This window comes from Podarcis bocagei (assembly GCF_964188305.1).
Source record: "Podarcis bocagei genome assembly, chromosome: 2".
Classification (NCBI taxonomy): domain Eukaryota; kingdom Metazoa; phylum Chordata; class Lepidosauria; order Squamata; family Lacertidae; genus Podarcis; species Podarcis bocagei.
This window is the reverse complement of record NC_138126.1, coordinates 12,160,650-12,185,194: the sequence shown is the minus strand read 5'-3', so window position 1 is coordinate 12,185,194 and position 24,545 is coordinate 12,160,650. Positions and strand designations below refer to the sequence as shown.

Below are 24,545 nucleotides of genomic sequence, written 5' to 3'. Positions count from 1 at the left end.
ACCAGTTTAGAAAATGGGAACCCAGTTTAGAAAATGTCCCCTGTCCCATCCTGTTAATACTCACTAGGGGAGAGAGGGGAAGGTGGCGAGGGAAACACTGCAAAAATATAGAAGGAAGCAGGCAATTTCCCCCCACCCCCAGAGGGGAAAAAACCAGCGATTGTACAGGTAACGTAGCTTTATTTATTCAGCGATTCAAAATAATCTCTTACCGATATACAAAAATAATTAGAAGCACTTGGAGCAGTGTCTAGAGCATGGCTACAAAGCAGGGTTGTGGTTTTTTTTTATAAAAAAATTACAACAAGTCGAACAAGGGCTGGTAAATTTGCTAGTAGAACTAGTTACATTCAAACTGGATATTATTATTATTATTATTTCATTTCTATACCGATTTTTGTTTTTAAGAAATGACCGCAGGACGAAGCAGGAGAACAAATAGTAGCTTGGTGTAAACTGATTCAGGGGCTTCCATTTAAACTAGCGCTTTGTTTGGGCTTTTAGAATAGAATCGGCTAAAGGAGAGGAGAGATGTTCTGGGTAGCCATGCCATGCCCCCACCCCTATCCCACGGCATCCTCGTCTTGAGCCATGTACCTCCCTCCCCAAATACATGGAGGAACGAATGTCTGCGACAGGAAGTCGTCCTGGTCCCAATCTAAACAATGTGAGGAGCCTCTAAAAGGAAGAGAGGGGCAGCAGGGATGGGACAGAGGCGGCAGCAGTGACTAATACAACCCCACTCCTCCTGACTCCGTGCTGTGCAAGGAAGACCGCTTCTAAAAGATAATCATCTTGGTATAGCCAAGCAGCCAGGAAAAAGAGGCCATGCCATATGCGATGGGGAGGTTGCCACGGGACGGAGATCTCTCTCAGCGATAGGATCGTAATCCAGGGACCTTTAGTACAAAGAGGTTCATCAAGTTCATCCACCTGATATCTATTCGGCAAGCATGCACAGATATGTGCGTACATGTATTTAATGGGTGTACGTTTGCATAGACACATTTCCAACTTGGCCGTTAAAAGATGAGGAGGATATGCCCTCACCCTCAATATTTTATCCTTGCAGTCACAACAAAGGGAAGCGGAGGCTGAGAGCCTAAGACCAACCAGCCGAAGACTTACTTCATTCCAGAGTGTGTGCATTTAAATTACATTATTAACGACATTTATCTATATACTGTTATATATTGCAATTTCATATATTCTGGTGCTTTTTCTTTTTTCTTCTTTTAAAAAACCTGCACTTAACTATAAACCACTCACAGAGGGCTTTGGGCCACAGAGCAGTATAACAAAAAACGTAATACGTAAATTAATAAAAACTTCTTCTTTTTGTTCATTTTCAGGCTGGCAATCTTGATCGAGGAACCTGCAAAAGAAAGTGAAAATTTATTTGTTTCTAAGCTCAGGGAAATGCAGATGATTCTTCTCCCTGATACCTATTTTATCTTCCCAATAAGGTTAGGATGGGGGTGGGAGAGAGAGATCTGTAAGATCTGTAGTGCCAAACAGTCCCCACACCGGTCCTAAGGGGGCCTGGATTTAATTTAATGCAGACTTTGACAACCTGGTCCTCAATGCCAGATGTTCTGGACTACTGTCAGCCACAGTCAATGCCAAACTGAGGAAAAATGCTCTAATATGCACTGTCATAAAAATACATCAAGGTGGTATATGACATATAAAAATTGTTGGCCTCCATCTGTCTCGATGGACAATGGAGAACGCATCAGGGGGTCAAGTCAAACTACTGTGTTAGCAGCATGGAAGTGACCTCCACAGGGCACAAGCCCTGTGTCTGGAGGTCCTGGGCTGGCCAGAGGACAAGACCCCCCTCTCAGCCTCGTTGATGTGGTCCAAAAGAAAGCAGAGCATAATAATAGGTTAAGAATATAAAGATAAATGAAAGAGGGTAAGGATTTGCTGAAAGGACTTTTTAAACGGGAATACAAAAAGGGGAGGTGTGAGGAGGTCAAGGAAATAAGCAAATGAACTTAAAAATGTTGAAAAATGGATTATTTCTTTTTTAAGATATCTTTCTTTTTTTCTCTTCTTTTTATTTTTTCAACTACCTGTTTTTTGGTAACTTCCTTGTTAGCTTTCGGTTTTTTTCCTTTTTTTTCCTTTTTTTCCTTTTTGTATGTGTAATTGTTGGTTTAATTATTTTTAATTTTTAAAAACTTATGTTTAGTGTAAAATCTCAATAAATATTTTATAAAAAAGAAAGAAAGAAAGCAGAGCAAGACGTTTGGCACCAGCTTGGCTGCAGGAGTTGCCAGAAGCAGGTGTACAAGGCTCTTTCCAACCATTTTAGGGACTCCAGATTTGTGTAGGGTTTTGCTCCTTAGCCTTTTCTCCTCCCGAAGATATCCCATAAGGCAGTAGAGGTTAAGGGTCAGAGTCTTCCTTCTCCTAGATGGGCTCCCTTCCCAGTTGGATGAGCCCCATGTAAAATGCATATAAACCACCACCCCCAGCAAAAAACATGAAAAACAGAAACAAAACCTTAACAAGTATTGATTGGTTAAAAAGGCAGAATTTATACTGCAATGGCCTGTGTAAACAATATCGTTTTCAAAAGACCTCTGAAAAAAAGGGAGGGACGGTTCTTGCTGAACCTCTTCCTGAAGGGAGTTCCACAGGGCGATGGAAGCTCAGTCCCCAGTGAAGGTCAAATGAATCTTAGCACTGTGGGGAAGCCCCATCAGAGGATCTCATAGATCAAGGGGGAGGCTAAGAGATCAGACAGCCAAGCTAGCTGGGCATGATGGGAGATGTAGTCCAAGAACATCTAGTGACCCGAGAATGAAGAACACTGGACTAATCTGACTAAACCCCCATGGATACCCCATCGGTAACAGACAAGCCAGGAATATATTTAGGGATTATCTACTCAACAACAACTAACTGTTCCAAATCTTTAAAAATATAATTTCATCTCAGGTATTAGTTATACAAAAGGAAAGATCTGGAGTCACAGAATGATGGTGGCTTTTGATAGAATAGTGGTCTTACCTCACCTCCGGTCCCCCGTGTAGCCAGTCTAAATCTATGCGGTAGTTTGCACAAAAAATAAATCACCATCCACACTTATCTGGAATGAAAATGAGAATGAAGAAGGCTACCATCTCCCAGTCAGGCTCGTCCTGTTTTCAAAGAATGGAACTACATTCCATCCATCTTGACACAAGCAGGCCTAGCCTATGTAACAGATTGCCGCCTCAAATGTGTGCATCTGCACTGCAAAAGCAGCTTTCCTCACACAGGGTGGGAGGGGAAAGTGGCAAGATGCCTGGAAAGAGATTTTTTATGTCCAAGAGAGCACAAGGCAGGCATGAACTTCCCTGTGAACCAATATATGTCTACTCAGAAGCGAGTCCCAATGCCCAATCACATTCACCCGGTGCTATACCAGCTGCACTGGCTCCCAGTGGAGTACAGGATCAGGTTTAAGGTGCTGGTTTTAACCTTTAAAGCCCTATACGGCCTAGGACCCTCGTACCTACGGGACCGCCTCTCCTGGTATGCCCCACAGAGGAACTTACGGTCCTCAAATAAAAACATCTTGAAGGTCCCAGGCCACAGAGAGGTTAGGCTGGCCTCAACTAGAGCCAGGGCCTTCTCGGCTGCGGCTCCAATCTGGTGGAATGCTCTGTCACAAGAGACTAGGGCCCTGCGGGACTTGACATCTTTCTGCAGGACCTGCAAGACAGAGCTGTTCCACCAGGCCTTTGGCCAGGGCACAGCCTGACTCCCTCCTTCGGCAATCTTCACGGAGCTCTGGCCCAATGGTTGCCAGTGGTTTGTTTTGAATTATTTTTATAATGAATGATTTTAGAGTGTTGTGTTGTACTGTTGTACTGTTTTATTGTTGTTAGCTGCCCTGAGCCCGGCTTCGGCTGGGGAGGGCGGGATATAAATAAAATTTATTATTATATTATTATTATCTATGGGATTTGCTCCAAAAATACATAGGACTGCAGCACTAAATGCCCCTTGTAGCATCACAATTACAATTAACTACCAGGTGGGACCCAAAATTGTTCCTGATAATAAACTGCAACCCCTGAGAATTGGTGCTTGAGCTTGTGGTTTCTTCCTCCCACCCCATCGCTTTTTCCTTTTGTGTCACGTCTTCATACCGTAGGCCTTTTTTTGTGTTTTTCCTTTACCCTTTTCAGGGTGATGCACACTTTATGGTAAAATCAGTGGTGTGTTTACACTGCAGAGTAGCTGGTAGTGCGGGTTTTACTTCAAAATGAAAAGCAAATGTTAACTGTGCTCCAGTTCCTAGTAATAAACAACACCTGTAAAGTTTTTGTACATTGATTTCACTACAGTGGTGCCTTGCAAGACGAAATTAATTCGTTCCGCAAGTTTTTTCTTCTTGCAAGTTTTTCGTCTTGCGAAGCACGGTTTCCCATAGGAATGCATTGAAAATCAATCAATGCGTTCCTATGGAAACCGCTTGCCAGGCTGGCGGTGCGGAGAAGGGCTTTTCTCCCCACCGCAAGCCTTCAGGACAGGTACGGGAACAGAGGGGAAGGGGCGCAGCGCTTCTCCTCTGTTCCCGGGGCTTGCGGTGGGAGGAGGGTTTTTCCTCCCCACCGCCAACATTCAGAACAGCATTCTGAATGTTGGCGGTGGGAAGGAAAACCCTCCTCCCACCGCAAGTCTTCAGGACAGCCATCCGAAGGCTGGCGCGGGGAGAAGGGCTCTCCGCCCCACCGCCAGCCTTCGGAGGAGGTCCGAGGACAGTGGGGAAGACGCGCTGCGCTTCCCCGCTGTCCCGGAGATTTCCCTATGGGCTTTCGTCTTGCGAAGGAAGCCCATAGGGAAATTCGTTTTGCGAAGCGCCTCCAAAACAGAAAACCCTTTCGTCTAGCGGGTTTTCCGTCTTGCGGGGCACCACTGTATATGTGTTTTTATATGTACAGTGGTAGAAGAAGAAGAAGAGTTTGGATTTGATATCCCGCCTTTCACTCCCCTTCAGGAATCTCAAAGCGGCTAATATTCTCCTTTCCCTTCCTCCCCCACAACAAACACTCTGTGAGGTGAGTGGGGCTGAGAGACTTCAAAGAAGTGTGACTGGCCCAAGGTCACCCAGCAGCTGCATGTGGAGGAGCGGAGACGCGAACCCAGTTCCCCAGATTACGAGACTACCGCTCTTAACCACTACACCACACTGGTACCTTGGTTGTCAAACTTAATCCATTCCGGGAGACTGTTTGACTCCTGAAACTGTTCAAAAACCAAGGAGCTTCCTGCAGCCAATCGGAAGCCGCGTCGGATGTTCAGCTTCCAAAAAACATTTGCAAACCGGAACAGTCACTTCCAGGTTTGCAGTGTTCAGGAGCCAAACCGTCCGAGTACCAAGGCGTTCGACAACCAGGTATGCATGTATTGGAAACTGCCTAGAGTGGCTGGGGCAACCTAGCTAGGTGGGCGGGGTATAAATAATAAAAAGATTATTATTATTAAATAAAAGTAATAATGGCAGTCAAGCTGAAGCTGGCAGAGGAACTGTATCCACAGACACATCCCTTCATGCCGCAAAGCTTGGTGGGACTTCACCATAGAGAGAAAGAAGACAGCATATTTAAAGTTTCTCTAGCGACTGAAAAAACAACAACAATTCATTTCTTACCACAGCAGTGCTTATTGCTTCCACAGGAAATTCTGTAACTTCAACAGGTTCAGCAACCAACTCTGAAATGGACAAAGAGGTTTGGCTTGTGTCAAAACACGATCATCTAGGCCAGTGTTTTTCAACCACTGTTCCGCGGCACACTAGTGTGCCGCGAGATGTTGCCTGGTGTGCCGTGGGAAAAATTGAAAAATTCGAAAGATTTTTTTAAAAAATGTCACATTTTCGCCCACTAGGCGGGCGCCGGACTGTGTCCACCCTATTTTCCATCCGTCCTGGGTGGGGATCAGATCAGATGCGATCGGATGAGAGCGGACAGGTGGTCCGCTCTCATCCGATTCCCCATAGAGAGCAGCGGGGCTCTGACATCTCCCTCTCCGCACACAGTGGTGGTGTGCCTCGTGTTTTTTTCATGAAACAAGTGTGCCTTTGCCCCAAAAAGGTTGAAAAACACTGATCTAGGCCAGCCTTTCTCAACCTGTGGGTAGATGTAGTTGGACTACAACTCCCATCATCCCTGAGCTCTGGCCTTGCTAGCTAGGGGTGCTGGGAGTTGTAGTTCAACAACATCTGAGAACCCACAGGTTGAAAAAGGCTGATCAAGGCAGAAGTACAGGATGAAGTAAGCAGAGGCTGACAATCCCTGAATCGGGGTGAACAGTCCAGCCTCCACTTCCCACTGCGGGGATTTCAGGTGGTCCATGAGGCCATGACATAAACAGTGAAGAGGGAAAGAGAGACCAACTTCTTCAGTCAGACATTTCACCTATCCAGTGTGTTCAGGTTGATTCATTTCATATTATTGTTACGGGTTTATTTCTTTAATATTATTATTTTTATTATTGGCATTACTGACAACAACAATAACCACCACTTTGAGATTCTTCGTTATCAAGCAATATATAAATGCTATGAAATGAAAATAATAAACAAACGAGATGAAACTGGCATACAGGGTTCTTCATCCCCACTTCAGAACAACCCTGTGAGGTAAGTTAGGATAACAGACAATGACTGGCCCAAGGTCACACAGTGAGCTTTGGGGCCAACGCAGTATTTGAATTCTGGTCTCATAGCTCCTAGCCCAATACTCTACCTCCACTTTTATTGATTTCTGCATTGCAATTCTACGATTCTATGATACTATGACAGCTTATTTGCGAAAATGTTAGCTCTTCAACCAGGCCTTTGGCTGATTGACATCCGATGCCCTTTTAAAAATACATTGTCAAGGGGGGGGAGGTTATTGGTTTGTTTTTGTTCCTATTTTTACAGTGGTACCTTGGGTTACAGACGCTTCAGGTTACAGACGCTTCAGGTTACAGACTCTGCTAACCCCAGAAATAGTACCTCGGGTTAAGAACTTTGCTTCAGGATGAGAACAGAAATTGCGCGGCGGCAGGCCCCGTTAGCTAAAGTGGTGCTTCAGGTTAAGAACAGTTTCAGGTTAAGAACGGACCTCCGGAACGAATTAAATACTTAACCCAAGGTACCACTGTATTATTTGTTTTGTGTTTTTCATATTGTAATTTTGTGAACTGCCCTGAGATCTACGGGTGAAGGGCAGTATGCAAATTTAATTAACAACGACAATCGCGGCAACCAGCTCCTCCTGCCCCTTCTCACCTGTCTGCATGATGTGTGTCCTTTCGTGCCTCCTCAGCTGCGAGCACCTGATATACCTTTTCCCGCACTGCAGGCACTCGTAGGGTTTCTCCCCGGTGTGCGTCCTCTGGTGCACCAGGAGGGAGACCTTCAGCTTGAACCTCTTCCCACAGTCGGCGCACGAGAAGGGGCTCTCTTTGCTGTGGGTGGCCTTGTGCGCCTCCAGGGAGGCTTTCTGGTTGAAGGTTTTCCCGCACTCGGGGCAGGCAAAGGGCTTCTCCCCCGTGTGGATCCGCTGGTGCCGCGCCAGGTTGCTCTTGTTGTGGAAGCGCTTCCCGCACTCGGTGCAGAGCGACGGCTTCTCCCCCGTGTGGACTCTCTGGTGCGTGTTGAGGGACGACTGCTGGCTGAAGCGCTTCCCGCACTCGGTGCACTGGTACGGCTTCTCTCCTGTGTGCGTCCTCTGGTGCATAATAAGGTGGCATTCGGAGTGGAAGCTCTTCCCGCAGTCCAAACAGGGGTGGGACTTCTCTTTGGCGGGGGGCTTGGGGCTCGCACTGACAGCTTCCCCGCCGTTGAGGCTTTTCTTGGGGCTTTCGCGGGGCACCTCCCCTCTGTGCATTCTCACATGCAACAAGTACCCCCTTTTCCGCTTGAACCTTTTCCCGCACTCCGTGCAGACGTAGGGCTTCTCTTTGCTGTGGGTCGGCTCGTGTTCAATCAGGCACACCTTCTGAATGAAACTTTTCCCACATATGGGGCAGACGTACGGTTTCTCGCCGGTGTGGATTTTCATGTGCCTGATCAGGTTGCCTTTGTTAGAGAACCTCCGTCCGCAGACGGTACACAGGTATCTCCTCTCCCCTGTGTGGACTGTCTTGTGTTTACTGAGGGCCTGTTTTTTAATGAACTTCTTCCCACACTCGGGGCACTGGTAAGGCCTCTCCCCTGTGTGGATCCTCTTGTGAACGATGAGGGACACTCTGCTCATGAAGCTCTTCCCGCATTCGGGGCACTTGTAGGGCTTCTCCCCCGTGTGGGCTCTCTCGTGCAAAATGAAACTCCGCCGCCATCGGAAGCTTTTGCCGCAGATCGAGCACTGGTAGGTCCTGTCCCCCGTGCGAATCGTCTCGTGCGTGTTCCTCTTGTGCTTCGTCAAGTTGTTTCTGTACCGGAAGCTCTTCCCGCACTCGGGGCACTGGTAGGGCCTTTCTCCTGTGTGGATTCTCTCGTGTAAGATAAGGCGATGCTTCCAGTAGAAGCTTTTGTCGCAGTGTGAGCATTTGTGGGGCTTCTCTCCTCTGTGGCGCTTCTCGTGTCCGGTCAAGGCACATTTGGTTTTGAAGCTCTTACCACAGTCTTGGCAAAGATAGGGTTTCTCTCCCGCGTGCGTATTCTGGTGTACGACGAGAGCTGCTTTCCCGTTGTAGCGCTTGCCACAGTCTGAGCATTTGAAGGGCCTCTCGTCTGTGTGCATTCTCTGATGTTCGATGAGGGAATATTTGAAGATGAAGGTTTTGTCGCAATGGGCGCATGCGTGCGGCCTCTCTCGGGTGTGAGCCCTCACCCTGTGCGCATTCAGGTATTTTTCAAGGGTGAAGCTCTGGTCGCAATCTGAGCACTTGTACAGCTTCTCGGCCGTGTGGATTCTCTTGTGTATCCTAAGCAACGATTTCTGGTTGAAGCTTTTCTCACAGACGGGGCAGGTGTAGGTCTCTCCCGCATGGATTTTCTGGTGTACGGCAAGGGATGTTTTCCACGGGTAACTTTTCCCACACTCGAGGCACTCGTACGGTTTCTCCCCAGTATGGGTCCTCTGGTGCGTAGCAAGGGATGCTTCCTGACCGAAGGACTTCCCACAGTCGGAGCACTGATAGGGTTTGTCTCCTGTATGAGATCTCTCATGTGCAATGAGGCGTGCTCGCTTGTTGAACCTTTTTTCACAAACGGAACATCCGTATCGCGTGTCTCCTGGGTGAGATCTTCGGTGTTCGAGAAGGAGTGATTTGCGGCTGAAGCTTTTCCCACACTTGGAGCAGCCAAAAGGCTTCTCCGCCATATGAGACCTCTCATGAACAGTGAGGTTCAGACCCTGCAAACCATCGCATTCACAGTCTTCCAGTGACGTCACACCACTGCCTGCCTGCCCAGGTCCTTCTGCCTGACAGCTTTCATCTTCTTTCTTCTGTACTTGGTCACTTCCTGCTGGATTAAATGAAAGAATTACAAAGAAGATGGGATGTAAGAATGACAAGCACATGTTCCCATCGATAGCAACATGGCAATAAATAATAATAATTTTAACAATAATAATTTATTATTTATACCCCGCCCATCTGGATGGGTTTCCCCAGCCGCTCTGGGCAGCTCCCAACAGAATATTAAAAAACACAATAAAACATCAAACATTAAAAACTTCCCTAAATAGGGCTGCCTTTAGATGTCTTCTAAAAGTCAGAGAGTTGTTCATTCCCTTGATATCTGACGGGAGGGCATTCCACAGGGCGGGCGCCACTACCGAGAAGGCCCTCTGCCTGGTTCCCTGTAACCTCACTTCTCGCAGTGAGAGAACCACCAGAAGGCCCTCGGAACTGGACCTCAGTGTCCGGGCTGAGCGATAGGCGTGGAGACGCTCCTTTGGGCAAACTGAGCCAAGGCCGTTTAGGGCTTTTAAGATAAGCACCAACACTTTGAATTCATAGAATCATAGAGTTGGAAGAGACCACAAGGGCCATCGAGTCCAACCCCCTGCCAAGCAGGAAACACCATCAGAGCACTCCTGACATATGGTTGTCAAGCCTCTGCTTAAAGACCTCCAAAGAAGGAGACTCCACCACACTCCTTGGCAGCAAATTCCACTGTCAAACAGCTCTTACTGTCAGGAAGTTCTTCCTAATGTTTAGGTGGAATTGTGCTCGGAAACTTACTGGGATCCAATGTAGGTCTTCAAAGCAGGGGCCCCCTCAAAGAATAAGTCCCCTCTCCCATTTCCCAAAATGCACTGAAGTTTGACAAAATAAATAAGGTGTTCCATTGACCATGCGGGTGGGAACAGTGGTTCAGCAATATCTAGAACGCCAAAACGTTCTCCACACCTGCACTAAGCCATAGTTAAGCTTAACTGTGACTTAAAAGGGGAATGCGCAGCACAGGGAAAGTAGGACACTTTGCTCCTCCTCCAGTCCTCCGGTTGCTGCGTTGCCAGGAGCTAAGTCATGGTTTGGCCTAACGTTTCCCCTCAAACAAACCATGGGCAGCAAGCCCAAAAACCAACCTTGGCTACTGCCACTCATTTCTATTCAACTACCTGCCACTGTTTGAGTCTCTTTCTCCATCGCTCTGTTCTCTTCCCCGTCTTTGTCCTCGCCTCCGCCTGGCAATTCTTCGCAGGGCTTCGCCTCCTCGCCTTGGCTCCCCATCACGGCGCCTGCTAGAAAAAACCCCAAAGATACACGAGAGAAACGGAGCCTCAGTTTGTTTGCAGCTTGAATTTATGCATCAACTTCCCCCTCTCCCCTCCCAAGGAACTCAAGGGGACACCAAGAAATAGTCGCTGGCCCAAAGTTACTTGGCAAACTCTAGTCACCGCTGGGTTCGGATCTGAACCAGGGCCTGCTTTCAATCTCTTACCACATGCGCTGCTGTGGAGGCTGTCTGAACAGGGAAGCATGCTAATAAATTATTGCTTTCAAGAGAGCATGCATTCGTTCACTTTGCCCAGGGAAATCTGGGGAGCCGGCAGGGGTATTTTGAAGGGGCGGCATTTTGAAACGGGGATTTTATTTTTAAATAAATTTTGTTTGTTTGTTTTATAAGTATAAAATTATAGCAATGCAATACCATACACACCCACATTTACAGATTCCTCCAAATCTCTGGACTTCCCATCTCTCCTCCATGGGTCCTATTATTAAACCTTTTCTACTGCATCTTATGTTTTATATAACTCCATTGTCTCCATAATACCGTATTTTTCACTCTATAAGACGCACCTTTCCCCCCCTAAAAAGTAAGGGGAAATGTGTGTGCGTCTTATGGAGCGAATGCAGGCTGCGCAGCTATCCCAGAAGCCAGAACAGCGAGAGGGGTCGCTGCGCTTCCCCCACCTCCCGGAAAAGCCCCCAAGAGCCACGCTCCCTTTAAAGAGCCGCGAGGAGCGTGTGTGTGGCTCTTGGGGGCTTTTCCCCGAGGAGGGAGAAGGGCAACCTGTCAGTGATGGACTGCCCTTCTCAGACTACATGGGACTGGCTGAAATGACCGGCAGAATCCGTGACCAGGGGAAAGAGACGGCGGATGAAGATTGGAAGAAATTTAAAATCTATCTTAAAAAACATTGCAAAATTAATGAATGCTAAAATGTTGAGGTTTTAAAAGGGGATTACAGCTGTAAAAGATTAAATAAAAGAAAAGAATAAGGGAAAAAGTTGATAAAACCAAGGGCTAGGATTTGCTGAAACAAGTTTGGAAATTGGGATGTAGAAAGGGGAGGTATGGGGAAGTCGGTGAAGTAAGGTTTAAGAAAAAAGGATATGAAATTATATATGTTCGTTTGTGTGTTTGTTTGTTTGTTTGTATTGTGTATTGTTTGTGTCTATAAAAACTGTGAAAAACCAATAAAAATTTTATATTTTAAAAAAAAGATGGACTGCCCTTCTCCCTCCTCAGGGAAAAGCCTGCAAACGCCGCACACACGCTCCATGCGGCTTGTGAAAGGGAGCGCTGAGCAGAGCCTGGGATGCATACAGTCTCTGCTCAGAGCTCCCTTTAAATAATTCCCCCCCCCTTGCATTCCCCCTCTAAAAAATAGGTGCGTCTTATGGAGCTGTTAGCACAAGTGCTGTTGCAATCCTGCTAAGGGGGAATTCTCAAGGAACTGTTGATCATGTGCTGTGCCCCTCATTCTCCCCCCCCCTTTTTACTGTTTTTTAAAACGTTTGATGAATTTAGTCAAAATAAAAAAATTCCTTCCTGTAGCACCTTAAAGACCAACTAAGTTAGTTCTTGGTATAAGCTTTCGTGTGCATGCACACTTCTTCAGATACACTGAAAGAGAAGTTGCCAGACCCTTCTATATAGTGAGAAGGTGGGGAGGGGTATTACTCAGAAGGGTGGTGGGAATGGGAGATTGGCAGATAGCTGAGATGAGCCTGTTGACGACTGTAATAGGTCTTACAGGAAAAGGCAACAGGCTCATCTCAGCTACCTGCCAAATCTCCCATTCCCACCACCCTCCTGAGTAATACCCCTCCCCACCTTCTCACTATATAGAAGGATCTGGCAACTTCTGTTTCAGTGTATCTGAAGAAGTGTGCATGCACACGAAAGCTTATACCAAGAACTAACTTAGTTGGTCTTTAAGGTGCTACAGGAAGGAATTTTTTTATTTTGACTATGGCAGACCAACACGGCTACCTGATGAATTTAGGATCACATGAATTCAAATTTAATACAAATTTAATAGTGACATCCCACCCCGCCATCTTGATGTTTCCTTTCCCACCCTTATGAGCTGCTCAATATTACGTACATTTCCAAATTACATTTCGAAAACTCAAAATATTTCAGCATTTTATCTTTGATTTTTTTCCCAATTTTCTTTTTTCCCCTATTGGCTGCTCGTTTTCGGTTCCTGCTAGACTTTTACATAACTATAACATATTCCCTTGTGCCAAGAAGAGTTACGCTTCGCTTTGTTGGCCCACAAGCTATGCCCCTCATTTGTTACTCAAAGTTATTTACTTTTTTATGTAAAAGCTTTTTGAAACCACTTTTAAAAAAACAAAACAAAACCCTAAGCAGTATACAAAACCAAAACCAAACAAAAAAAGAGATAAACAGCATTACAAATCAGAAACAAGTAAAAACAGGAAATCTGATATAATAGGGTCTGATCTTATGGGTCAGGGAAAGTTAGACAAAAAGATGGCATCCAAAACTAGCCCTACTCAAGAGCAGACCCAATGAAGTTAATGACTAAAATTAATTGCTGTCAATGGATCTACTCAGTGTAGAATTTAGTTAGCTACAACCCTATATTTTAAAACTATATTTTAAAATTTTTGAGGCTAGCCCATTTTTCAACATCTGGTTTTACCGGCAATTTTAACATATATTTTATATTTCGTGTAAACCGCTTCGAGGTGCAGCGGCTTAAGCGATCTATTAATTTTGTTAAATAAAGGGAGGAGGCAAAAGGAAGCCAAATTCCAACCCAAGGCCGGCTTGTTAATTTTATTTATTTATACAATCATTTCTACACCGCTTTATCACTGTGTTCTGCAGCAATAAAACCATAATAACTTAAGAGCTTTTCGCCCGGTCCCTTTCTGAATCCTGACAGGCTTCGACCGAGCAGAAAAGTGTCTTATTTTTTAGGCCTAATGACATTGCGAATCCCATCCCCCAAATAATCCTGTGACAGGATTCTTTTTTAAAAATAAAAATATATATGAACACTGTATCCAAGCCTTCTATGCCTTGATGCAGGGAAGCGAGTTCGCTAGCTGCGGAAACCTATATATATGTCTCCTCAGAGGTAAGCCCCACTGAGTTTAATGAGGCTTACTCCCAGGTAAACGGCCACCTGCTTTTACATTACGGCGACATTTTTAGTTCAGCTTCCTTCCAGCAAGCTCAAATGAAACACATTTGTTTTTTCCCTGCAACCTGAGGGTTAGGCCAGGCAGATGGAAAACCATTGCCCCCCCCCCCAGAAAGTCACCCAGACTACAAATCCCATCAGCCCCTGCAGGTATGGCCAGCGACCGGGGATGATGGGAGTTGGAGTCCACAGATTTCCCCCCCCCTCCAGCAGTTCTCAACCTGTGGGTCCCCAGATGTTGTTGGACTACAATTCCCATCATCCCTGAGCTCTGGTCTTGCTAGCTAGGGGTGATGGGAGTTGTAGTTCAGCAACATCTGGGGACCCACAGTTGAGAAAGGTTGCCCCCCCTCCCCTCTGCTCTAACCACTATACGACACTGTCTCCAACAGAGGCGTGGCTGGCGATACGGGGACCCCCTGGAACTACCCCGAATATCCATAATGGGGACCCACTTTCAGCAGCCTCAACCACAGTGGAGACTTCCTCCTGAGATACGACTTCTTCGGGCACAAAGACCTCCTCCGAAATGCCCTCTGCCCGGCCATCGCTCACAGTCACGTCTTCTAGAGGAGAGAGAGAAAGGGAAATAAATGGAATTAATTCTAGAATGAACAAGCCTGTCCCCTCTCCCAGAAAGCAAGGAAGCAGGCGATTTAACTTGCGACCTTTTATTATGCTTTTTATATACGTTGGGCGGGGTACAAATAATAAAAGAACGATAATGATAATAATAATTATTATTCTGGACATATGGCATCCCTAACAGAACAACCGCTAAGGCGAATAGCCACTCGAGAAAATTATAAACAACTACATAGGCTATCGAGAGACACCTGAAAGTCAAAGGCAAGTATTCCAATTATATATTGTAGTTATTTTGATTGCTGTATTTCTGTAACTCATCTGAGACCATTTGATGAAAAGCAGGCTATAAATACAAATTAAAATTATATTTTCATTGTTCTAAAGAGATGGATAGGTTTATAGATAGATAGATAGATAGTTTTTTTTAACAATCTGTGGCCCTCCATTATATTATTATTTTATTATTATTATTATGCCTTGGTGAAGACTTGACGTTTTCATCCCCAAAAAAGTTTTTGATTTGCGTTTCTACTGAAATGAGGCTGCATTTTAATGTTGTATTTTAATCTTGTTTTTTAAGTTGTATTTCAATCAATTGTTTTTTATACCTGGTGTTAGCTGCTCTGAACCAAGTCTTGGCTGGGGAGGGCGAGGTATAAATAAAATTATTATTAATTATTATTATTATTATTATTGAAAGGCAGGATCTCTTTGTGCCTGCCAACAGAGCATTTAATGCTGTATTGTTTTTAACACTCGATTGGGAGCCGCCCAGAGTGGCTGGGGAAACTCAGCCAGATTGGCGGGTGTCAGGGGTTCAGAAGCAGAGACGCAGAGAAGGGAGGAGACAGAGAGCGAGGGGGAGGAATACGAAGGAAAGATGAGTGGGGATGACGAACCGAGATCGCCGAGCTTATCCAGTGAGTCCGAGGATTCCCAGAAGGGAGCGCCAGCAGTCAGAGCAAGGGGGGAAAGCAGGGGGACACCCCAGGAAGAAGGGTCCAGAGAGGAATCAGAGAGCAGCAGTTGGAGATCGGGACCCACGTACCCAGACGGGAACAGCGGGGAGAAAGGGGACCAGATATCGGGTTCCGGAGGCTTTCAGAAGGAGGGAGGGCATGAGTCAGGAGTAGTCACGCCCACCTCGGGGAGCGACGAAACGATCAAGAGGAAGGTTGAGAGTTGGGCGCGCGCGCCAAGTTCAAATGTAGCGGAAGCTGGCGCAGTAAGCAGCCCAGAGAGTGAACCAGGTCCCAAAGCCCGCCGCAAGGAGGCGGAAGGGTCAGGGGGGTCCGCGTCAGAAGAGAGTAGGAAAAAGGAGACCCCGGGGGGCAGAAGGACCCAGAGACGGAGGGAAAGGCGCAGGAGGTGGAGCAAGGCTAGGGTATTAAGCTGGTGTGCTAGAGGCGGAGACTCAGACGGGTCTTCGCCGGTCTGACCTAGAAGAAGTAGGGCTGCATATTGCAGTTTGGAAATGGAAGCTGTAATCCAATAAAGACTCTTTTAACCTGAACGCTGGCTAACGTGGTCCTATGTGAGCTGGGACTGAGTGGCAGCCCTGACAGTAAGACCCGTCTCTTAGCAGCTTCGGACACCTGATACCTCGCAGCGGAGGCAGAAGCAGCGAGAGGAGGAAATTGGTGTTTGGGAGCGAGCTCACAACGGTTGGCAGAGATGACGGAAGCAGAGAAAATTTCAGCGCTGCAACAGGCAGTGACCCAATTGAACGCGGAGGTACAGGCATCCAAGAAAAGGGAGGAGGATGCGGCAGCCGCCTACAGAGATCTCCACGCCAGGTTTGAAGCATTGGTTAAGCATGGGCAGCCAGGACCCAGACCGGAGGGGGTTGGGTTGGCACGGAGAGCAGGAGGGCTTGTGGCTCACTTCGATGGGAATTTACAACAGTACCCCAATTTTCGAGCAGACGTAATGTGCGCACTGCAACTGCTGGCGAAAGACTTTAGGGATGAGGAAGAGAAAGTGGGGTTTATACTATCCCATTTGCATGGGGATGCTAAAGCGTGGCTACGCAATTTGTGGAGGGATAAAGATCCGGCGCTTCAGAATGCAGATGCCTTTATCAAAGCGATGGATGCGTGCTTTTTATCTACCATTGACGTGGATCTTGCCCGACGGGAGATTCATGGACTGAAACAAGGGAGGGCGAGCGTACGCCAGTATCACGCCCGCTTTTTTGCGCTGGTCAGTGCCTTGGAATGGGACCGGGATTCGCCCCCAGTCAGAGACCTCTTCTGGGAGGGATTAAGCAGTGCTGTTAAAGACGAAATTGCGAGGGGGGAGAGGCCCCGGAGCACGCAGGAGGTGGTCCAAAGGGCGCTGACTGTGGGGGTGAGGCTGGAAGAACGTCCGTGGTGCAGAGACGAAGGACGTGGAGGGCGCGAAGCAGCGAGAAGTTTCTCTTTCGTTCCCAGGGACGCTACGCGTGCGCAATCTACACCTCCGCCAGGAGGGGGAGTGGAACCTATGGAGGTGGGAGGAGCCAGGGCTCAGTCAGCTACCAGAGCCCCTGCACCGGCGGCAGTCAAGACTAAACCTCCTAGAGGGACCAGGAAGTGTTATATATGCGACAGCTCTCAACACTTGGCGAAAGAGTGTCCCCAGAGGAGCTCCAAGCACACTGCAGCCTCCGCAACGGTGAAAGCGGCCACGCAACACAGCGAACCCCAGCAGGGAAACGACGATGTCTGGCTGGAGACAGAGGCACTGGGGCCCAGCCAGACGCATCACTGAAGCAGTCCCCAGTGATCTTGCAACCCACAGACCCCCTCCCACCCAAACCAGTAGTGCAACTCACAGCATCTCTCCAGCTGCCCGATGGCGTCACTATCGAAGTCCCGCTTTCTGTGGATTCTGGAAGCAACGCAGACTTTATAGCACAGGATTTTGTGGAGCAGCACGCTATACAGCTATTGCCGGCCACTCTGCCCCTGCAAGTCGTCACAGTGGATGGCAGAGAGTTGCTGGGGGGGCAGGTGGTGAAGCAAACGCCGCCAATGGTGATGCGCCTTGGCAACCACAGGGAAGTCATCAGTTTTAACGTCACACGACTGTCGGACACACCCATTGTGTTGGGCATGAGTTGGCTGGACAGGCACAGTCCGACACTGGCTTGGTACCAGCGACAGCTGATCTTCGGCTCCTCTTACTGCGCAGAACACTGCATCCTGCCCGGACAGGAGGGAGAGGAGGAGGAATCACAACTGCAGTTGGGAACGTTGCAAGCAGTCCCCCACAAATACGCAGACTTTCTGGAGGTCTTCTGCGAGAAGGAGGCAGACAAGTTACCACCGCACAGGCAATATGACTGCAAGATTGACCTCCTACCAGGGGCGACGCTACCGAAGGGGAGGCTGTATTCCATGTCTGAGGATGAACTACAGGAACTCAAACAGTTCATAGATCACAATTTGGAGCGCGGTTTCATCCGGGAGTCCAGGGCAGTAGGGGGCAGTCCTGTTTTCTTTGTGAAGAAGAAGGACACGCCCCAAAAGAGGCTGGTGGTGGATTTTCGCCTCTTGAACAAGATGACCAAGCCCTCTGATTTCCCCATGCCCAGGATTGACGACCTACTGGCGACGGTGCGCAAGGGACGCGTGTTTACCAAGTTGGACCTGCGAGGGGCGTACAATCTCATCCGCATGAGGGAGGGCGATGAGTGGAAGACAGCCATGTTCACGCCTCTGGGCACCTACGAGTACAGAGTGATGCCGTTTGGATTGCAAAACGGTTCTCACTGTTTTCAAGCTTTCATGCATCATGTGTTGGCGGGACTCCTCTACAAGAAGTGCGTCTGCTTTCTGGATGACATCCTGATATTCTCCGAGTCGCAGCAAGCGCATGACCAAGACGTTCGGGAGGTGCTGGAGAGGTTGCAGCAGCATAGACTGTACGCCAAACTGGAGAAGTGCCAGTTCGACACGACGGAGGTGGATTTCTTGGGTTACAAGTTGTCGGACAAGGGGCTAGCCATGGACAGCGCCAAGGTGCGAGCGGTGTTGGATTGGAAGAGCCCGCGCAACCGGAAGGAGGTCCAGCGGTTTGTCGGCTTCGCCAACTTCTATCGCAAGTTTATCAAAGGGTTCGCGATGCAGACGGCGGCTATTACGGACACGCTAAGCTCCAAGAAAAAGAAATTCATCTGGACGGAGCAGGCAGAGCAGTCCTTTCAGGCACTCAAGCGTCTCTTCGCGTCGGAAGAGCAACTGCTGCATATCGACCCCAGCAGACCCATGCGGGTAGAGACAGACGCGTCCGATAGAGCAGTGGGAGCTGTCCTGCTGCAGAGGGACCCACAGGGGGTCTGGAGACCGGGAGCGTTCTACTCCAGAAAGCTCAGCAAGTCGGAGCAGAACTACACCATCTGGGACAGGGAGTTGCTTGCCATTCATGCAGCATTCAAAGCATGGAGGCACTTCCTGATCGGCGCCAAGCACACGGTGCAGGTCTGCACGGACCACAAGAATCTGGAGCACTGGCGCACGGCGAAGTTCCTGAACCAGAGGCAGATACGTTGGGCGGAGTTCTTTGCTGACTTCGATTTCCGAATAGAGTACGTCCCAGGCGACACCAACATCATGGCGGATGCACTGTCCCGAAAGCCGCAATACCTCGAAGAGGCGACGCCAGCGGCAGCCATGCACATCTTCGCGCCAACAGCGTGGGCGTGCGCTTCAGCCACAGTAGACCTGGAGGCGGTGCGGCGGGCGTTGCAGGACGACTCCTTCGCGCAGGCGAAGATGGCCGAGGTGCACAAGGGCACGGCGAAGAGCGACGAGTTCCAGATACGGGACGGCTTGCTCTTACGTAAAGGGGCCATCTACGTGCCTGGAGATGAACTTCGCGCCAAGGTACTGCAGCAGTTGCACGACGCACCCACGGCCGGGCACTTTGGCACGGAAAAAACGGTGGAATTAGTCGCAAGGGACTTTTGGTGGCCCAGACTGAGAGGGGAAGTCGCGGACTACGTCGCGAGGTGCGACACCTGCCAGAGGGCCAAGCCGGTGCACAAACCACCGGCGGGACTGCTCGAACCGCTGCAAACGCCGTTTGAACCGTGGGAGAGGGTGGCCCTGGACTTTGTCACGGATCTACCCAGCTCGAGAGGCAAGACGGCTGTACTAGTGGTGGTGGACTTGTTCACCAAGATGGCACACTTCATACCGTGTGCGAAGGTGGCCACGGCAGAACAAACAGCCAAACTGTTCATAGATCACGTGTTCAAAGTGCACGGGCTGCCGCGGTCTATACTGTCCGACCGCGGTCGCCAGTTCATCTCGAATTTCTGGCAGAAGCTGATGGGCTTCCTGAACGTCAAAATCAACCTGACATCAGCGAGACACCCGCAGACCAACGGGCAAGCGGAGAGGGTCAATGCCATCATGCAGCAGTACCTGAGATGCTATGCCAATCAACAGCCTGCGACGTGGGTGGATTACCTGCCGCTCGCCGAGTTCGCCTACAACAACACGAAGCACGTGTCCACAGGGGTGACACCGTTCTTCGCCAACAATGGGAGGAATCCCAGAACCTTCCCGGGACTGGACAGAGTGGGGGAAGGGGAACCGCAGACGGCGGACGCTTTCGCGTCTGAGTTGCAGGAGGTCCACGATCAACTCCGACGGCAGCTGGAGCTAGCGAAGCACGCATACAAGGTGCAAGCGGACAAGCACAGGCGGGTTGGCGAAGAGATCCGAGTGGGAGACTGGGTCTGGTTGGCAGCCCACGCAGTGCCGACCAGATCGTTAGCCAAAAAGAAGTTGGGGCACAAGCAACTCGGTCCATACCAAGTCGAAGCGCAGATCAACCCAGTAGCTTTCAGGCTGGTGCTCCCGGAGGGTTCCAGGATGCATCCGGTGTTCCACAGGTCGGTGCTCACTCCCTACAGGACACCTCACAGGTTCCAGGAACCAGGAACAGCACCGAGTCCGTCTCAGGAGCGGTCGGAGGCGGGAAGATTGCCACAGCAGGACCCCATCAACGAAGTCACGGAGATTTTGGACTCCAGATGGGGGGAAGACGGAGTGGAATACCTCCTAGCCAGGGAGGGCACCCGGGCTAGTGCTAATAGCTGGGTGCCAGACTACGCTTTGGAGGAACCCCTGCTCAAGGACGAGTTTCATGCCCTTTTCCCACACAGACCCATGCCAGCAGGCTTCTTCGACGACTGGTTGTTCACGCCCACACTTTCCTCCAGCACGTTCCATGGCTTTGACTCGGACGGGGAGCCCGCACAGCGCACACATTCCCCAGAGGGGTCACCGGAGGGTTCGGCGTCCGACACCTCGTATTGGTGGGACGATCGGCCAGAGGAGCAGTGGCGCCGGAGGTGGCTGGAGATGCCAGGTCAAGCGACCGACGCAGAGACTGACATGGACGTGTGCGGGGAGGATCTCTGTTTCGAGCACGGCGGCACTGAAATGGAGGCGGAGCAGCTCACCGTTGACGAACGCGAGGAGGAAGACTCGGAGGTCTTCAGTTGGCGGCCAGCAACGAGGAGCGAACTGTATCCGGCATTCACTCCTGTGATGATGGAGCACCCTGCAACCACCCTTGAAAGTGGGGAGGGGGGAAGAGGGGGCTTCGAGGGGGGGATGGATGTCAGGGGTTCAGAAGCAGAGACGCAGAGAAGGGAGGAGACAGAGAGCGAGGGGGAGGAATACGAAGGAAAGATGAGTGGGGATGACGAACCGAGATCGCCGAGCTTATCCAGTGAGTCCGAGGATTCCCAGAAGGGAGCGCCAGCAGTCAGAGCAAGGGGGGAAAGCAGGGGGACACCCCAGGAAGAAGGGTCCAGAGAGGAATCAGAGAGCAGCAGTTGGAGATCGGGACCCACGTACCCAGACGGGAACAGCGGGGAGAAAGGGGACCAGATATCGGGTTCCGGAGGCTTTCAGAAGGAGGGAGGGCATGAGTCAGGAGTAGTCACGCCCACCTCGGGGAGCGACGAAACGATCAAGAGGAAGGTTGAGAGTTGGGCGCGCGCGCCAAGTTCAAATGTAGCGGAAGCTGGCGCAGTAAGCAGCCCAGAGAGTGAACCAGGTCCCAAAGCCCGCCGCAAGGAGGCGGAAGGGTCAGGGGGGTCCGCGTCAGAAGAGAGTAGGAAAAAGGAGACCCCGGGGGGCAGAAGGACCCAGAGACGGAGGGAAAGGCGCAGGAGGTGGAGCAAGGCTAGGGTATTAAGCTGGTGTGCTAGAGGCGGAGACTCAGACGGGTCTTCGCCGGTCTGACCTAGAAGAAGTAGGGCTGCATATTGCAGTTTGGAAATGGAAGCTGTAATCCAATAAAGACTCTTTTAACCTGAACGCTGGCTAACGTGGTCCTATGTGAGCTGGGACTGAGTGGCAGCCCTGACAGCGGGGTATAAATAATAAATTAATAATAATAATTAAGACATCTCAAATGCCGTCTGCATATGGGAGCGTGTCAATAAAGGGAGGCTAGAGACAAGTGCTTCCCTCACAGAGGACTAGCAGATTGAGAAAGCAAGTTCTCAAAAGTTTCGGCCTGGTGCGAGAAGAGCCAGGGGTTAATCTTGTCCCAGGACCTGTATACTCCCCCATGACAGAGACACAAGAAACTCTTACCCAGTGTGGCAGCATCCCCGTCCTCCTTCTTGACAATTCTTTTGGCTTGTGGCGTACGCCGAGCTTGCGAGGGAGTCTTCTTTGCTTTGGACAAATCAGTCACCCCCTCCTGAAACAGGGCACAGAGAGAGAGAGAGAGAGAGAGAGATAGCAAATGGATCATAGAGTCATAGATATATAAATATAACAGATTAGCAAATCAAAGTACAGGAATTGGTGGAGACGGCTCAATTGACTAGTAAACTCAGAGGAAACTCAAAGCAAAAATTTGCAGAAAAATGGGATGGTTATAGAAGATATGTTCAAAAATATAATAATAGTTTTGACTCTGTGCTAGCATTCAAGTGATAAATATAATAATAATAATAATAATTTATTATTTATACCCCGCCCATCTGGCTGGGCTTCCCCAGCCACTCTGGGCGGCTTCCAAAAGAATATTAAAATACTATAATACATCAAACATTAAAAGCTTCCCGAAACAGGGCTGCCTTCAGATGTCTTCTAAAAGGCTGGTAGTTGTTGTTCTCTTTGACATCTGGTGGGAGAACTAAAAGGAGGTGGATAACAATTAAGGATTTATTATGTTTTCAGAATGTATTAGAAAAATTATACAGAAAGGTTTATTGTTTTGTGTACATTCAAATGTAAGATAAAACATATGCAAAGGGACTTGACAGGAAGTCAAAGTTGAAGAAAAGATTTTGGAAGATAAAAGGGGGGAAAATATTTACTTTCATTATCATCATTTTCTGTGCGGGTGTGGGTGTGTGGGTGTCTGCACATATGTCTGTTGTTGTATGCAATGTTTGGGAGGAAATAAGACGGTAAATAACAATTAACAAACTAAATATCGATGTATGTATTTTTTTTCTTAATTATATTTAGTGGTAGTATGGCTGTATTGTTTTTTGTAACATAAAATCATTCAATAAAAATTATTTTTTTAAAAAAGTCATAGATGACCCCGAGGAATCTTTCGCCCAATGCGGGATTCAAACCCACAACCCTGAGATCAAGGAGGGAGGTATGAGAGGGCAGCTCCAACCAAGGTTGTCTCCAATGCTAGCCGTACTCAGTGTAGACCCACTGAAGTTAATGTGACTGAGTTAGGGCCATTGATTTCAACAGGGTCTACTCTGAGTAGGACTTAGGCCACTCAGAGCTGGGTACATTCAGCATGGAAAAGAGGAGACTGAGATAGGGTAGCCATATCTCAAGGGCTGTCACATGGAAGAGGGAACATGCTATTTTTATTTTTTATTTTTTGTCCTGCTCTGGAGGGTAGGATTCGAACCAATGGCTTCCAGTTACAAGAAAAGAGATTCTGACAAAATATCAGGAAAAGCTTTCTGACCGTAAGAGCTGTTTGACAGGGGAATAGTCTCCCTCAGGAGGTTGGGATTAATCTCTCCTTCCTTGGGATTATTAACAACAAGAACAACAACAACTGGCCCTCAAATGTGTTACTGCCTCTTAACTGTGGACATAGGCGCCGACTCCATGGGGCTTGAGGGGGCTCGAGCCCCCTCAAAAAAATTTTTTTTGGGGGGGCTCAGCCCCCCCAATAATCTCGGGCGGGCGCCCTTCCAGCAGAGCGCCGCCGCCGTCCCCCGCCTCCTCCCAGCCTGCTCCTTCGCCAGCCAGCCAGCCGCGCGCCCTAATCGGAGAGCCCCGGCCAAGGCACTGCCGGAAATCCCGCGAGAACAGGGGAATCCCGACTGGCCACACCTCCCAGCCAGCCAATCGGCTGGCTGGGGGGGCGTGGCTTGCCCTATTTAGGGCCGGAGCCACTTTATTTGCATATTCATGAGCTTATTTATTATTCATGAGCTTTCCCGGGCCCCCCCAATATTTTTTCTAAGTCCGCGTCCCTGACTGTGGAGGTACAGCACAGGCATCAAGGCCAGTTGCTGACGTAAGTAGGGGTGATTCCTGCCTAGTCTCTAGTGGCGTGGAGTTCCTCAGGGCAAGAACTGCCACACTGAAGAAATGGCGAAGGTAAGTGCCAAATTAAGAGGACAGAAGTGTTTAAGGAAGAATGGAGACCACTGATGGTAAAGGTAAAGGTATAGGGACCCCTGACCATTAGGTCCAGTCATGACCGACTCTGAGGTTGCGGCGCTCATCTCGCTTTATTGGCCGAGAGAGCTGGCGTACAGCTTCCGGATCATGTGGCCAGCATGACTAAGCCGCTTCTGGCAAACCAGAGCAGCGCACGGAAACGCTGTTTACCTTCCCGCTGGAGTGGTACCTATTTATCCACTTGCACTTTGAGGTGCTTTCGAACTGCTAGGTTGGCAGGAGCAGGGACCGAGCAATGGGAGCTCACCCCGTTGCGGGGATTCGAACCGCTGACCTTCTGATCGGCAAAGCCTAGGCTCTGTGGTTTTACCCACAGCGCCACCTGCATCCCGACCACTGATGGACAATCTATCAAATTATCACCCATATATGAAGTCACTGGCAGGATTTGAAGCATAAGCAGTGGAAA

At 49.0% G+C, this 24,545-nt stretch overlaps 1 protein-coding gene across 8 annotated transcripts in view; it reads right to left on the bottom strand.

The window, feature by feature from the left end:
* Positions 1-160: 160 nt before the first annotated feature.
* The window catches only part of LOC308580360 (uncharacterized protein), a 40,106-nt gene continuing 15,721 nt past the window's right edge, over positions 161-24,545 (bottom strand). For 3 of the 8 annotated variants that reach the window (XM_081181791.1, XM_081181789.1, XM_081181790.1), the window contains exons 6-12: positions 22,052-22,160; positions 14,315-14,425; positions 10,566-10,688; positions 7,280-9,463; positions 5,654-5,715; positions 3,022-3,100; positions 161-1,375 (exon numbers count right to left, since the gene is read on the bottom strand). In XM_081181791.1, coding sequence (XP_081037917.1) covers positions 3,056-3,100; positions 5,654-5,715; positions 7,280-9,463; positions 10,566-10,688; positions 14,315-14,425; positions 22,052-22,160 — 2,634 coding nt within the window. In that variant the 3' untranslated portion in view covers positions 161-1,375; positions 3,022-3,055. The remainder of the gene's footprint in view (positions 1,376-3,021; positions 3,101-5,653; positions 5,716-7,279; positions 9,464-10,565; positions 10,689-14,314; positions 14,426-22,051; positions 22,161-24,545) is intronic. The other 5 variants (XM_081181792.1, XM_081181795.1, XM_081181794.1 and 2 more) reach the window with 5 other exon arrangements.